The sequence below is a fragment of the Pristiophorus japonicus genome, chromosome 10 (assembly GCF_044704955.1).
Source record: "Pristiophorus japonicus isolate sPriJap1 chromosome 10, sPriJap1.hap1, whole genome shotgun sequence".
Classification (NCBI taxonomy): domain Eukaryota; kingdom Metazoa; phylum Chordata; class Chondrichthyes; family Pristiophoridae; genus Pristiophorus; species Pristiophorus japonicus.
This window is the reverse complement of record NC_091986.1, coordinates 87,665,479-87,681,357: the sequence shown is the minus strand read 5'-3', so window position 1 is coordinate 87,681,357 and position 15,879 is coordinate 87,665,479. Positions and strand designations below refer to the sequence as shown.

At 45.5% G+C, this 15,879-nt stretch overlaps 1 protein-coding gene across 1 annotated transcript in view; it reads left to right on the top strand.

Annotated features, from left to right (window-relative positions):
• The window catches only part of LOC139275018 (protein diaphanous homolog 3-like), a 1,005,387-nt gene that overhangs the window by 796,347 nt on the left and 193,161 nt on the right, over nucleotides 1–15,879 (top strand). The window contains 1 exon segment of the mRNA XM_070891880.1: nucleotides 15,276–15,438. Within this exon segment, the coding sequence (XP_070747981.1) occupies nucleotides 15,276–15,438 (163 nt within the window).

Below are 15,879 nucleotides of genomic sequence, written 5' to 3'. Positions count from 1 at the left end.
CACCCACTTCTGAAAGCCCATGGCTGTATGATATATCAGATAATTGTGTAAAAGAAGCAAGCAGCAGTCTATCTGATCTTTTATTTATTAAGCAATTAACCAAATAGCTCAGCACTACACTGCAGCAGCTTATTGCTCAGATCACTTAAAGCAACTGAACTATTTATCAAAATAAACTTGGTTAAAGTCAGGTCAAGGAAGATTATTTTTTTAATCCAATTCTTTTTGTTCCTTTGAAGGAATACTCTTATGATAAAGTCCTGCAATGGTCAAGAGTTCAAGGAAAAAACCCTCCCCGTATCTGATTTTTAAAAAGTAGAAATCTCACAATATGTTATCGCACTAATATGCAGCATATTGGCAATGGTGTGACATTGATTCAGACCCCATATCACTGAGACCTGTGACTCAGGGGAAGAATCAGCTCATAGATGCCTCATGCTCAGAGCAACATTCCTAATTCCTGGGAGTAGGTCACCTTGATTGCTTCCTTGCAGATGATGTACACCTGGGAAAAAAGAGGTAATTTACTATGTAAAAATTAAATTAAAGAGCAAAAATTGCAACACTTGAAAGGGGAGTTATAAAAATTCAGCATGGCTTGTCTCTGAATCACAGCCACCATCATACAAAACTTGACATTACATCATTTTCCCCTGCCACCCCCTATCTACATGTTCATTTTGATTTGTTTTTTTTTCCCCCTCTTAATGTAATGGGATACGCTTCTTGTAGGCTATCATTCTGGAATTCTCAACAAAAAAAAAATCGGTATAAGAATGGTGATTAGCTTCATTTTATTAATTCCTCTACCCATTTCTGCAGATGTCTATTGGTTTACACAATATTGATGATTGCAGTCTGGTACAGAGAAGTAACTAAGCCAAAACATGCCAGGGACCTGAAATAACAAACAGTTGAAACTACTGAAGCACCCAGAGTGGTTAATGATCGTATCTGTAACCATGTCAGACTCCTTAACTCCTTCCAGCTGCTTTAAAGATAGTTTCAAATCAACAGAAAAAAATGTACCCTGATGATACTATCAAATATTTCTGACCAGTTTTGTCTTTTGGAGACAAAACTACACCTTCCTATCACCATTCTATTCTGAAGGGAAAGCATTCTTGTCAACAGGCTTCTTCAACACTACCATAAACATCATGCCATATCTCGTCAAATGAACATGCACATCTGCAAAGTGCCCCTGTCAGGGAGCGGTACATTACTTTGAGGTATTTCATTTAACAATTCATCTGAGATCTTGTGAAATTTGCTCAGTAATCATAGGAGAATTAGATTGTAAAAGGAGGCAGGATTGGACTGTTGGCACTGTCATTCAGGGGTAAGTGCTTCACCATTGGAATTGCTGAGCTGATTTTTTTCCTTCAACACAGAAAATAATGCATGTTGTTCTATTAACAGTATGCCACTGCATTAATACCACTCTATATTAGTTCTACAGTCCATGCACTGATGTGTACATAATATGTCACGTCACAGATAATATTAGTGCTGATGTAAACACCAATTTATCCCAGAATCTTCTCTGTCAAATTTTAGCACTGCATTATATTGTGTATCTACAGACATTAAGTGGCTACTCAACCTCCTCTTTTCAGCCTTCATGGAACAGCCTTCAGAATATTTATTGTTTCATTGCGTGTTTATAAATTCAGTTTTTACAGATAAAACATTTTCAGAAACAGTTTTACAGATAAGATTTATTTTAGCAAATTTTTGATTGGAGCTTGCGCTGTGACTGTGACAATTCTTGTTCTCATTGTTCACATTTTATACTCATTGGCCTGGATTTTTACGTCATCGGCGAGCAAACAAGTGTTCATTACACTTATAGTTGTCCACAGTCCTTTTGTGGGCATTTGTGCAGCAACTTATGGTCATTGAGTATCAGAAACAGCAAGGCGCCTTCTACAGAAGATCTGGGACATGTGTGAACATGATAAGCAACAGTATGTCTCTTCAACCAATCAGATTGAAGAATCTTACTGAAGCACACAGTCTAAAGCAGGAAGTGTAAGTTAGAATATTTAATTCAATCATGTTCAGAAAACAAAATAAAGAGAGGGAAAGAAAGATGGGATTAAGAGAGAGATATAAAAGACAGAAAGAAACTTGAAAACATAGCTGGGTGAATCGCAATTGGTGTGGATCGCAAACAGGCTGGAAGTTGTGAATTTGGGGATCGTAGGAGTTCAGTGGAGAGGAGGAACGTGGTTTCTCTCGCACAACTCAAAAGTAATGGAGCCGCAGTACCCGTGGATTGTAAGAAATGTATCCAAGTTAAATATCTAGATATCTAATATTTAGGTTTTTTGGGCTAAAAATTGATTATCGACCATTTTGCGGCACTAACATTGCCTGTTCGCTAAGTTTAGCACCGGTTGATATTTAACGCAGGCAATGGCGATATTGATTTTTAGCGCCCTAAGAGTGGAATGGAATGCTAAGTGAAGCGATCCACACTTCTCTTAGGGCACTAAGCCAGTAGCTCTACTGAAATTCTGTTATAATACCGGCATCTTTGCGCTCAAAGGGGAGGTTAGCTGGATCACCTAAAAACTTTTTTAAAATTGCAAGGGAACAACAAATAAACTTAAATCAATGCAAAGAAAGTTAAATTAGATCTTTAAATCTTACCTGATACACTCATCCCTTTCATTAGCGCCCTGGGACTGCTGTGAACATCTGTTTTTTCAGGCATCATTAGTGCCAGGCGGTAAGGCAGGTGATAACATTCAAGTTGGCATCCGGGGCGTTGCACACTGGCACAGCATTCCCTGGTGCTAAGTGTTGTGTCCTTAGATGTTCTAGTAATGACTCCACAAGGCAATGCGTTGTACTTGAACTGTAGTGACCTTAGTCCTTTATTAGTTAACTCCAGAGTGAGGATCACACCTGGTGGCCTGCCTTTTATACTAGGCCAGGCACACCTGTACAGGTAACCTACAAGTCTCCCACTGCTGTGCCCTCTGGTGGCACACCTTGTGATAGTACCAACAGTAGCCATGTAGGATACCTGACATCACTCTCCCCTGAGCCTTCAGTGCAAATCGCCTCTGTATTGACTGTGCTATGTGGGCTCTGTCTGGTTGACCCTTGGCAGGTCATTTCAATCTTGGACGAGTGGTTGGTGCAGTAGAGTGCTGGTGGTTGCTGTGTGTGTGTCCCTGACCACTCCATTCTCCCCGCCACCCCACCCCTGCCACTGCCCCCCCACCCCCACTCACCCCAAATCGATTCTGGTGGAGGCTCTTAGCATTCATGTGCATTCAAGTTCAGGAAAATAGGTTTGCATTACACTTGTGGTTCCATTGTGAGACAAATACGTTAGACCGGTGAGATGCTTATTGATGCAGCGACCGGTGCGTGAGGACAAACTAGTTCCAGAGCTGCTGGGTTGTGTGGCGGCTCAGTACCCAGTGCTGGCAGTGGGAACCTGGTTGGCTCAAGTTGCCTGCTCTCGGGGCTGTTGCCATGGTCCCTAGCATTGGGCCGGTTTACAGATGCCTGTCACCTCCTTTCTTTGCGCCCTGGGTCGCTGCTGCTTCGTGAGGAGCTGTTGTCTAGCAGTGCACAGGGAACTGCTGACTCGCTGGCCTGGGCGTTGTTTGGTTTGGGATCCTGGCTGGTCCCGGTTCCCTTTGGGGGAACTGTGGCGGGTGACCCTTCGTTGACGGGAATGGGGTCTTGGGACTGTGCCTTAGCTCCTTCAGGCTCGTGGCAGTTGGTGCCATCGGGTGCCTGAGAGGTGGAGCCGATCAGGGGCATGGTATCGATATCGGTGCCGTTGCCCTCCTGAGGTCATTTGCTCTGCAGCTCGTGTGTGTTGGCTGCTTGAGGCTACACTCCATGGTGCTTGACTCTGGTCCCCGGGACACAGGCTACAGCATTGGGTAGCTCGCTGGACCTGTGTTCTCCCGATGGGTATCCGTCCACTGCATTGGCTGCGTGCAGTTGAAACCCTGCATTGCACAACTTTTCATTACTTATGATGGACACACTGTGGGTCTGATTGGATCGTGCGACTTTTTCTCGCTGGTTCATGTGCACAATTCAGATTGTCAGTTATACATCTTACATGATCAATTACACCTTTTGTCTCTGACTTACAATTACTATTACATTGCTTAAGTGTGTGGAACTGTCCCTTTAATTGTGGTGGGTTGCAGGTCTCCTTTAAGAGAGCCTTGCTTTCTTTACCCTAATCTGTTTCTCTGTTTGGTGCCACGTGTTGCTCCATCAACGCTGCACCTCGTGGTCTGGCCGCGGCCATCTTTGTCTTCAGTGCATCACCTCGTGGTTTGGACGCCATCTTTTCACCATCCACAATGCCAACTGCAGTGATCCTCTTCTCCCCGGGTTCTGCCTCCAAAGCTGGGAAGTCGCCTCTGGATCCGATTTTCTTCCTCCGGAGTCCTGCCACTGGAGCCTGGAAGGTGCGTTCGGGTCATCTCAGCTGGATCATCTCCACGCAGTTGTGCTGAGCGGTCTGTGTCTCCGGTGCCGTGCTGGTCAGCTCTCCGGTGCCGGGTCCACCCTCAGGTGAGGGCTTGCTATGCCTCTGAGCATGGAGGATGTCAATCGCTGAAGGGGTGCAGTCTTCCCACTTCCAATGGATCTTCTCCATCCACCTTCTGCCGAGCAGCGTTGGTCCATCAGCTGCAGCAATCCACAGAGGTAACTTGTGTACCGCGCCATCATGGAGTACCTTTACATTCACGCTACCAACGACTGGGATGATTTCATCAGTGTGGGTGCGCAGCTTTGCCTGAACCGGGACCAACTTGGGTCGTTCAGCTTGATTATTCCATAGCCTCTCAAAGGCTCCTTGATTCATGACTGACTGGCTCGCCCCTGTGTCCACTTCCACGAAGACTGGAATGCTCTCTATCTCGACTTCCATCTTCAGCAGGGAACACTCCATGGTGCAGGTAAACATGCTGTGTACCTCCCCGTGGGGCTGGGCTGCCTCTCTGCCTATCGATTCATAATCCGCGCTGGATTCCAGGCCATCTGCAGACTCTTCAACACAGTGAGTCCTATTTCTCTTGCACATTCACTGGAGGTGGCCCTTTGTGCTGCAACCTTTACACACATAGTCTTTAAAACAGCACTGGTGAGCCCTGTGATTCCCTCTGCAACTCCAGCATGGAGCTACTCGATTATGCCCCTTCGGCGGACTCTTGAGTTAAGGGACTCGTGGGGGCCGGTTCTCTCTTCCCTGAGAGTGTTCATGCTCTACAGTACAGCCCCTAAACGGTGCTACTCTGTGCACAGTACCTGCCGGGTTTGAGTCCTGAGGGTGAGTCATCTGCCTAGAACCGAAGGTCAAGATCATGAATGACTGGCTCACACAGATGGCCTTCTGCTGTGTGACTGTGGTATCCGCCGACAGTAGCTTATGAAGAAGGTCCTCATGGCCAATTCCAATGACAAAAATGTCCCGCAGCGCTTCGTTGAGGGGGTGCCGAACTTGCACAGTGCCGCCAGTTTCCTGAGGTCTGCGGCGTACTTTGCAACTTCCTGGCCTTCGGGCCGTCGATGGGTGTCGAACCGATGTCTGGCTGTGAGGATGCTCTCCTTGGGCTTGAGTTGCTCATGGATCAGGGTTATGAGCTCCTTGTACGTCTTGGTCGTTGTCTTCGGTGGAGCCAACAAGTCCCTGACGAGGCCATAGACGGTGGCCCCACAACTGGTTAGCAAGATAGCTCGCCGCTTATCAGCCAGTGTGGCCGGGTCGTCTCCTGCCAGGTCGTTTGCTGTGAAGAAATGTTCGAGCCTCTCCACAAAGGCGTCCCAATCATCACCATCGGCAAACTGCAGCAGCGTACCAAGGGTAGCCATTTTCGCGTGAAAGTTCGTAATCTCGTCGCCAATTGTTGTGTCCTTAGATGCTCTAGTAATGACTCCACGAGGCAATGTGTTGTACTTGAACTGTAGTGACCTTAATCCTTTATTAGTTAACTCCAGAGTGAGGATCACACCTGGTGGCCTATCTTTTATTCTAGGCCAGGCACACCTGTACAGGTAACCTACAAGTCTCCCACTGCTGTGGCACATCTTGTGATACTACCAACAGTAGCCAAGTAGGATATATGACACTAAGTATTAGCGCCGCTGCTAAATCCCTAACCAAGTTTGCAAGCGGCGCTAATATCGCTGTACCCGGGCAATAACCCTTTACCTCTCTGGTAGCGCCCCTCGCCAGCACTAACAGGTGGCGCTAATCTATTCAATTTTTAGCCCTTTGTGTTTTATATCTCAATGGTTCTTATTAAGCTCGAGTAAATAATTCTGCTTTTGGTTATTTTGCTTTGAGAAGTGAACAGAAAAATAGCAGTGTTGTTTAGACCTAGTTAACGGCAATTATATAAATATTCACCTTATAGCTAAAGAGTTTATTTTAAAATTCTAATTATTATGGAGAGACAGCTGTGACTCATAGCCTGCAAGTACTGCGCGATGTGGGAACTTAAGGAACCATCATGTGCCCATGTTTGCAGGAAGTGCCTCCAGCTGCTCAAAACTCACGCTAAGGGTTTCTGACTTGAAGGACAGCTGGATTCAATGCAGGGCATATGGCTGGCTGAATGTTTCCTGGATCACAGGTTCCAGGGGGTGGTCACCACACAGCCAGATAGAGTTCAGAATAGCAAGTGGGTGGCCACCCGGAAGAGTAGGAAGAGGCAGGCAGTGCAGGAATCCTCCGAGAGTGAAATGTCCTCAGACCGATATTCAGCATTGAATACAGTGAGGGTGATGACACCTTGAAGGAGTACAGTCCTGAGCCTGGCACCATGAAGCTAAGGACTGCACAGCAGGGTATAGTAAAGTGTAGGAACACAGTAGTAATTGGGAATTTGATACTCAGGGGGACAGACGGGCAGTTCTATTACCGTCGACGTGAGACCCATATGGTATGTTTTCCCACAGTACGAGGGTAAGGAACATCAGGGAGAATGTTCCAAAAGTTCTGCGGGGGGAAGGGGAAAGCCAGAAGTCGTGGTCCATGTCAGAACCAACGTCATATGGAGAAAGAGGGTTCAGGTCCTGCAGTTAGAGTTTAAAGAGCGAGGGAGAAAGTTAAAAAACAGGACCTCAAAGATAGTAATCTATGGATTACTCCCAGTGCGAGTGAGAGTAGAACTAGGAGGATATGTGTTATATATGTAAACCTGTAAATACCTTGTGTAGCCACCAGAGGACTCATCCCCTGGATTCCCAAGAGATCCCACAATCCCTTGGGAGCACCTGTACTTAAGGAGGCCTCACAGGCTGGAGAGGCACTCTGGAGACCTGCAATAAAAGACAAAGGTCACACTTTACTTTGAGCTCACAGTATCTAGTCAGACTCTTCATTCATACATAACAATATGGCAAGGTAACGTGTGGCTAGAGACATGGTGCAGGAGGAAAGGCTTCAGATTCCTGGGACATTGGGACCAGTTGTGTGGCAAGAGGGTCCTGTTCAAGATGGACAAGTGCCAGCTGTGGCTCAGTGGGTAGCACATTCGCCTCTGAGTCAGAAGGTTGTCGGTTCAAGTCCCACTCCAGCACGAAAATTCTAGGCCGACACTCCAGTGCAGTGCTGAGGGAGCACTGCACTGTCGGAGGTCCCGTCTGCTCTCTCAAGTGAACGTAAAAGATCCCATGGCACTATTTCGAAGAAGAGCAGGGGAGTTATCTCCAGTGTCCTGGCCAATATCTATCCCTCAATCAATATAACAAAAAAAACAGATTATCTGGTCATTATGACATTGCTGTTTGTGGGAATGCGCAAATTGGCTGCTGCGTTTCCTATATTCAAAAAAGTACTTCATTGACTGTAAAGCGCTTTGAGATGTCCGGTGGTCGTGAAAGGCACTATATAAATCCAGGTATTTCTTTTTTTTCTTTAAGTTACACCTGAACAGAGCTTGTACCAATATCCTTGCAGGCAGGTTAACTAATGCCATGTGGAAGAGTTTAAACTAGTTCGACGTGGTGGGCACCAAGGTGTATTATTAAAAAGTAGAAACAAGGTGCATAGACGACTAGGAAAGACTGTTAGGGTTAGAAATAATACTAAATTAGCTGAGATCATAGAAAATACTAAAAGGTCTGGAGTGCATGTGTGGAAATGCACGGTGTGGTTGATAAGGTTGGTGAGCTGCAGGCACAAATAGCCATGTCGTAGGGTGGTGTAGTAGCGATAACTTGAGACCTGGTTCAAAAAGGGGAGTATTGGATGCTTAATATTCCTAGGTTCAAGGCATTCAGAAAAGATAGGGAAGGTAAAAAAAGGAGAGAGGAAGGAAAGAATATCCTTGAGGGATCAAAGACAGAATCCATTTGCTTGCAGTTAAGAAACACTAAAGCAGCTATTACACGACTTGGTGTATTTTAACGGCCACCAAATAATGATGGAGGAGCATATTTGCAAATAAATGACTGAGAGGTGTAAGAACAAAAGAGTAGTGATAATGGATTTGAACTACCCCTATATAGAATGGGGCAGTGATTGTGTTAAGGGGAAGAGAAGAAGTTGAATTTCTGTAAAGGAAAGTTTCCTGTTCAAAGATGAAGGAGGCATTGCTGGATCTCGTTCTGGGGAATGAAGTGGGTCAAGTGGAAAATGTCATAGTTGGGCAGCATCTCTGGAATAATGATAATAGTATTGTATGGTTTAGATTAGTTATGGAGAAGGACAAGGAGCAATCTAGGATAACAATACTTAAGTGACGATGGGCTAATTTTAGGAGGGATCTGGCCCAGGTAAATTGGAGTCGAAGACTGGCAGGCAGAATGTGGAGAAATGGGCGGTCTTTAAGGAGGGGATGGTTCAGGTAAACGTTAGGTACATTCCCACTGTTATGTATGGCGAAAGAGTCAGACTGAACACTGTGAGCTCAAAGTAAAGTGTGACCATAGTCTTTTAATGCAGGTCTCTATAGTGCCTCTCCAACCTGTGAGGCCTCCTTAAATACCTGTGCTCCCAAGGGATTATGGGATCCCTTGGGACTCCATGGGATGCCCCTCTGATGGCTGTACAGAGTAAATGCAAGTTTACATATATAACAACATTTCCCCCACACCCCCCCCCCCCAAAGTCAGTAGTGTAACCATTTACAATGTGAGTCGATCTGGGGCCTTTCTTGCCCTGGTTGATCGTCTCGGTGTGAAAGCTGGTGTTGTTGGATCATTTGTTGGGCCCTCGCTGGGCTGCTGTGGATGATGGGTTCTGCTTCGTGGTCAACTGTGGTGCCGGTTGCCACTGGTGTGTATGTTGGGGGATCAAAAAAGGTAGGGTCCAAGGTGGGTTGCTCAGGATAGTCCATGAATCTGAGTTTGATTTGGTCCAAGTGTTTTTGGTGAATGAGTCCATTTGAAAGTTTGACCCGAAACACCCTGCTCCCTCCTTTGGCCACGACAGTGCCAGGAAGCCACTTGGGGCCTTGGCCATAATTCAATACAAATACAGGATCATTGATTTCAATCTCGCGTGACACATTTGCGCTATCATGGTATGCACTTTGTTGAAGTCGCCTGCTCTCTACCTGTTCATGTAGATCAGGGTGAACTAACGAGAGCCTTGTCTTAAGTGCTCTTTTCATGAGCAGTTCAGCAGGTGGGATCCCAGTGAGCGAGTGGAGTCTCGTGCAGTAGTTAAGTAGGACTCGGGATAGGCGAGTCTGCAGTGAGCCTTCAGTTACCCTCTTCAAGCCTTGCTTGATGGTTTGCACTGCTGTCTCTGCCTGACCATTGGACGCGGGTTTAAATGGGGCAGATGTGACATGTTTGATCCCGTTGTGGGCTTTGAACTCAGCACTCGTAAAACATGGCCTGTTGTCGCTCACCAGGACATCGGGTAGGCCGTGAGTGGTAACCATGGCCCGCAGGCTTTCAGCAGTGGCAGCGGACGTGCTAGCCGACACTATCTCACATTCAATCCACTTGGAGTACGCATCTACAACCACAAGGAACATTTTACCCAAGAACGGGCCTGCATAGTCGACGTGTATCCTAGACCACGGTTTGGAGGGCCAAGACCATAAACTTAGCGGCGCCTCCCTAGGTACATTGCTTAACTGCGAGCATGCATTAAATCTGTGAATGCAGGACTCTAAGTCCGAATCGATACCGATCCACCACATGTGGGATCTGGCTATCGCTTTCATCATTACGATGCCTGGGTGGGTACTGTGGAGGTCATTGATGAAGGTGTCTCTGCCCTTCTTGGGAACCACTACATGATTGCCCCACAGAAGGCAGTCTGCCTGTATAGACATTTCATCTTTGCGCCGCTGGAACGGCTTTATCTCTTCCTGCATTTCCACTGGGACACTGGACCAGCTCCCGTGAAGCGCACAGCTTTTGACTAGGGAAAATAAGGCGTCCTGGCTCATGCAGGTTTTGATCTGCTGGGCAGTGACGAGTGATTGCTCACTCTCAAATGCTTCCATAACCATGGCTAAATCTGCGGGCTGCGCCATTTCCACCCCCGTGGTTGGCAATGGCAGCCTACTGAGAGCATCGGCACAGTTTTCTGTGCCTGGCCTGTGGCGAATGGCGTAGTTGTATGCAGACATCGTGAGCGCCCATCTCTGGATGCGGGCTGATGCGTTGGTATTTATCCCTTTACTCTTGGAAAACAGGGATATGTGTGGCATATGGTCAGTTTCCAATTCGAATTTTAGCCCATAGACACACGCTAACGCTTCTTTCTCAATCATGCTGTAGGCTCTCTCAGCCTTAGACAGACTCCTGGATCCATAAGCAACCGGTTGCAGTTTTCCGAAACATTAGCTTATTACAATAAACACCCAACGCCTTATGACGATGCATCATATGCTAGTACCAAATGCTTACATGGATCATACAACAGAAGCAATTTGTTTGTGCATAACAATTTCCTTGCTTTTACAAAGGCATTTTCTTGGCTTTTGCCCCAAACCCATTCGTCCCCTTTTCGTAGTAAGCCATGCAGTGGTTCTAACAGTGTGCTGAAACCCAGTAAGAAGTTACCAAAGTAGTTCAGGAGTCCCAGAAATGTCCGCAGCTCCGTCACGTTCTGTGGTCTTGGTGCGTTCTCAATCGCCTCCGTCTTCATGTTAGTGGGCCTGATGCCGTCCGCCGCAATCCTCCTTCCCAAGAACTCCACTTCAGGCACCAGGAAAACGCACTTTGAGCATTTTAACCTGAACCCCACGTGGTTGAGTCGACTAAGAACCTCCTACAGGTTCTGCAGATGCTCGACTGTGTTCTGACCTGTGACCAAGATGTCGTCCTGTAAGACCAAGGTGTGCGGGACCGACTTCAGTAAGCTTTGCCAAAGGTATGGAAGCAAGGAGGTTGTCAGAATACTGGATGAAATAAAAGTAGATGAAGTGGAGGTACTAGAAAGGCTGGCAGTCACCCTGTCCAGATGGGATACATCCTAGGTTACTGAGGGAAGCAAGGGTACAAATTGTGGAGGTGTTGGCCACATCTTCCAATCCTCCTTAGATGTAGGAGTGGTGCTAAAGGACTGGAGGATTGAAAATGTTACACCTTTGTTCAAAAAGGGAGACAAGGATAAATCTGCAATTGCAGGCCACACAATTTAATGGCGGTGGTGGGGAAGCTTTTAGAAACAGTAATCCAGGAGAAAAATTAATAGCCACTTAGACAAGCATGGACAAATAAAGGAGACAGAATGGGTTTGTAAAGATCAAATTATGTTTGACTAACCTAATTGAGATTTTTGATGAGGTAACAGAGAGGGTTGATGAGGGCAATGCACTTGATGTTGTGTATATGGACTTTCAAAAGGGGTTTGATAAAGTATCATATATTAGACTTGTTAGCAAAATTGAAACACATGGCTACAAAATTGGCTAAGAAATAGGAAACAGAGCTGTGGTGAATGGCTGTTTTTCGGACTGGTGGGAGGTATACAGTGGTGTTCCCAAAGGTTCAGTATTAGGACCACTGCTGTTTTTGACATAGATTAATAATTTTAACTTGCGAGTGTGGGCACAATTTTGAAATTTGCAAATGACACAAAACTTGGAAGTGCAGTAAACAGTGAGAAAGATGGTGATAGATATCAAGGGGGCGAAATTGCCCCGTGCCCCGTTTGGAGGCGATAACCTTCTGGGGCCGGGACATTTATTGTCCGACCCGGAGATTCCATCCCCGGCATGGAATTCGACACTTCCTTCCGCCCCTCAACGAAGGTGGAGCACTATTAGAGGCGCTCCACGTCCGTGGAGCGGCGTTCCCCGGGCAGTAGAGCGGCATTGAGTCTCGTGCCGGGGCCCAGAACCCTATCAGTAACATCAGCACTACGCAGATGCTCATTTTAAGGGGAGGGCCGCTGTGCACTCCGCAGTACCTTTGGAATGCCCTTGACCACTTGACCAGGCCAACAGTGCAGCACCCATAACAGAGTACCAGGGTGCAGGATGGCACACGGCCGAGCGAGGGCCGCCATTGTCCGGCCATCAGAAGAGTCCTCCGAAAGAAAAATATGGCGGCCCACGGTACAAACGGCCTCCTCTTTAAGGGACACTCCAACAGCGGATCTCCACCAACTGCACGAACCGCAAAGCTGGTGGCGACATCGGCCGGCGTCATCCTCGCCGCCCGCGGAAACAATTTCCCCCACGGGGCGCAAAGAGGTAGGCGTGCATGGCGATGATGTCATTGCTGTGCGTGCACCTGACTGGGGCGCAAATCACGTGGTGCGGCCCTAACCCAAACCACGGGGGCATTATCCCGGAGGCGCTATCGACCCCTTCCCCTGGACGATAACCTCCTTGCACCCCATTATCGCCACCCGGAGGCGCTAATTGGGCTTAAAAAAAAGGGCAATTTTGCGCCCCAAGGACACAGACAGTCTAGTAGAATGGGTGGACACATGGCGGATGAAATTCAACACAGAAAAGTGAATATTGTTCGGAAGAATGAGCAGAGATGACGCTTGTTCAATGGATACAATTTTAAATGGGTTGCAAGAAGATCTGGGGTGTTTGGGCACAAAACTGCAGGACAGGTTAACAAAGCAGTTAATAAAACATAGGGCATCCTGGGCTTTATAAATAGAGCCATAGAGTACAAAAGCCAGGAAGTTATGCTATACCTATATAAAACATTAGTTCAGCCCCAGCTGGAGTATTGAGTTCAATTCTGGGCACCACATTTAAGAAAGGACATGAAAGCTTTGGAGAGAGTACAGAAGAGATTTACTAGATTGATTCTGGGGTTGAGGGATGACCATTATGTGGATAGACTGGAGAAGCTGGGGTTGTTCCTCGAGTAGAGAAGGCAAAGGAGATTTGATAGAGCTGTTTAAAATCATGAAGGGTATAGTTAAAGTAAATAAAGAGAAACTGTTTCCAATGGTTGAAGAGTCATTAACCTGAGAGCACAGATTTAAGGTGATTGGCAAAAGAACCAAAGGCGACATGAGGAAAAACCTTTTTACGCAACGAGTGGTTAGGATTTGGAATGCACTGCCTGAAAGGATGGCGGATACAGATTTAATAGTAGCCTTCAAAAGGAAATTGTAGAAATACTTGAAGGAGAAAAAAATTGCAGGGATATGGGGAAAGAGTGGGGGAGTGGGACTAACTGGATTGCTCTTAGAAAGAGCTAGCACAGATTCGATGGGCTGAATGGCCTCCTGTGCTTATACTGTTCTTTGATTCGAAGAAAGCTAAGTAAGCAAAAACTTTATTAAAAAAAAAAATCTCCAACAATAATTAAAACCTGGAGGAATGAGACGACTCATTTTTCAAAGTAAATTTTCAGTGCCGGAGAGGTTGTTTGGTAGTACTTAAGAAGTATCACACCATTAAAAAATTCATTTACACTTGAATGGACAGGCCCTAACTTTTTCTGACGTGTTTACTTGGCATGTACGGCAACTCACGCCCTTCATGTGTTTGAATGGCGAATCTCTCGGTGAGGTACTGATGTAGCGAAGCTTCTGAAGGAGCAGGGCAACTCGGACAGCAATTTTGCCACTGGATAAAGGACTAGCTCTGTCAAGCCTGTGTGGTGGCTGATGTGCAACGGTCACCACATGTTAAAAAAATCCACGTACAGGCATCTTCCACCCCTTCGATTGGACTTCAGGACTGCAATATCTGGTCTTTCATTGAAACATTTGTGAATTTGTCCCTTTTGGTGTGGAAGCAAGTCATCCTCATTCGAGGGACCAGCTATGATGATGATGGATTTCCATGTTTTACTGTGTATGTGCGGATGTTGGAAGTTGCTGTCCGATTTACTCCTTATTAATGGTAAGTACTGAGATTCCTTCTGCAAAGTCCGGCTAATTTTTCTCTCTATGACCAGTTCTAAAAATCTGAGCCAGTCTGCCAGGTATTAACGATACTATTCTCCACTGGTTTTTTTTTGTGTAACATAGAAACCTGCAGTATCTTGAAAAAGACTGTTGTCCTTATTTGAACCATTCAGACTTGTTTGTAATTTATAGCTAATATGTGTCACAGTTCTAGTGCTGTATTTTTCCCCCTTTGTCCTTTGATTCCTGATTTTGTTCAAGATGAAGCTTGTATTATAAAAAAAAACAGAAGTGAAAAATGATCTGTACTGGGTGATGCTATAATGCTTGAGATGTTCTTCTCTTCGGCTCCACCACGCCCACCCCCCCATACTGTTTTGGAGCAAGTCCCAGAAAATACTGTCAAACCTATCTACCAACCTGGTAAAACGAAGAACTAAAAAGAGCACAGCTCATTGAAGCCCAAATCTGTAAAACCGCAGATTCCATTTATAATGTTCTGCACACCGAGTGTGCCATTTCAACTCTGTGCCACAAGAGTGAGGTGTTGAGCAAAATCCAACTGTCACCCCACATTGGGGGTAAATTGGAGAGATAGTCACTCTGAGACACTTTTACACTCTTCCTAGTTGACTGGTATCAGATTATCATTCATCAAGGTCTTGAATAGGTGGTTCAGCAGCAGTCTCTTCTGGGAACAATGTGGGGACAACCCTTAGAAAGGGAAAAGAGTGGATAATCTTTTAAAAAGAGAGCCTTTCACTGTATTAAAAAATGCTCAGCCTAGTCTTGGAGTGTCAATGTTATTACAACAGTGGCTGGGTTTTTTTCTCCCATTCCAATAAGGATATATAAAAGAGAGAATTTTGGGGTGAATGGAAGTTATGAAAATTGCCAGCATATAATTCTGCTTATTTATCATGTTTTCTCTCTTTATGAAATCATAGCAACTGTGCATTTCCTTAACAATACATCACAGCTTTGCCAGTCTTGCCCGGCAAGAGTACCATAAACTGGCCAACATGCACAGAAACATGGAGAAGCTTTACCATGATTTGATGCACTACTTTGTTATCAATCCAAAGAAAGTCACAGCAGAGGAGGTTTTTAGTGATATCAGTAACTTCAGATCGACATTTATGGTATGTTCACATGGTATATGAAACCCTTTGAAAATAAAGAAACAAGCATTTCAAATTTATCTAACTGAATATTTTTTTGTGATAGCATTACTGCAAATTTTTGTCCAGCTACATTTATTAATAAAGTAAAGGAATGTTTCAAATCATATGAACTAATTAGTATGTGTGTATCAAGTTAATGTAACCCTTCAGTATTGCTCATAAAGAGATGTACCAGATTAAATTTCACAGTGCCCTCAGTGCTTGTTATGCATTTTGCTCAGAAAAGAAAAGCTGTACGAAAATATTTCAGAGGTTCAGAGAAGCGTGAGTTGCATTGGCATCTTTATTCTAGTATAAAATAAGAGTCTGCCTTCAAGTGATAATCAGATTCAAAACTTCAATTTGCTGCATACCTGAGGCCAATATTTATGACAGCTGTTTATAGCCTCATAAATGAAA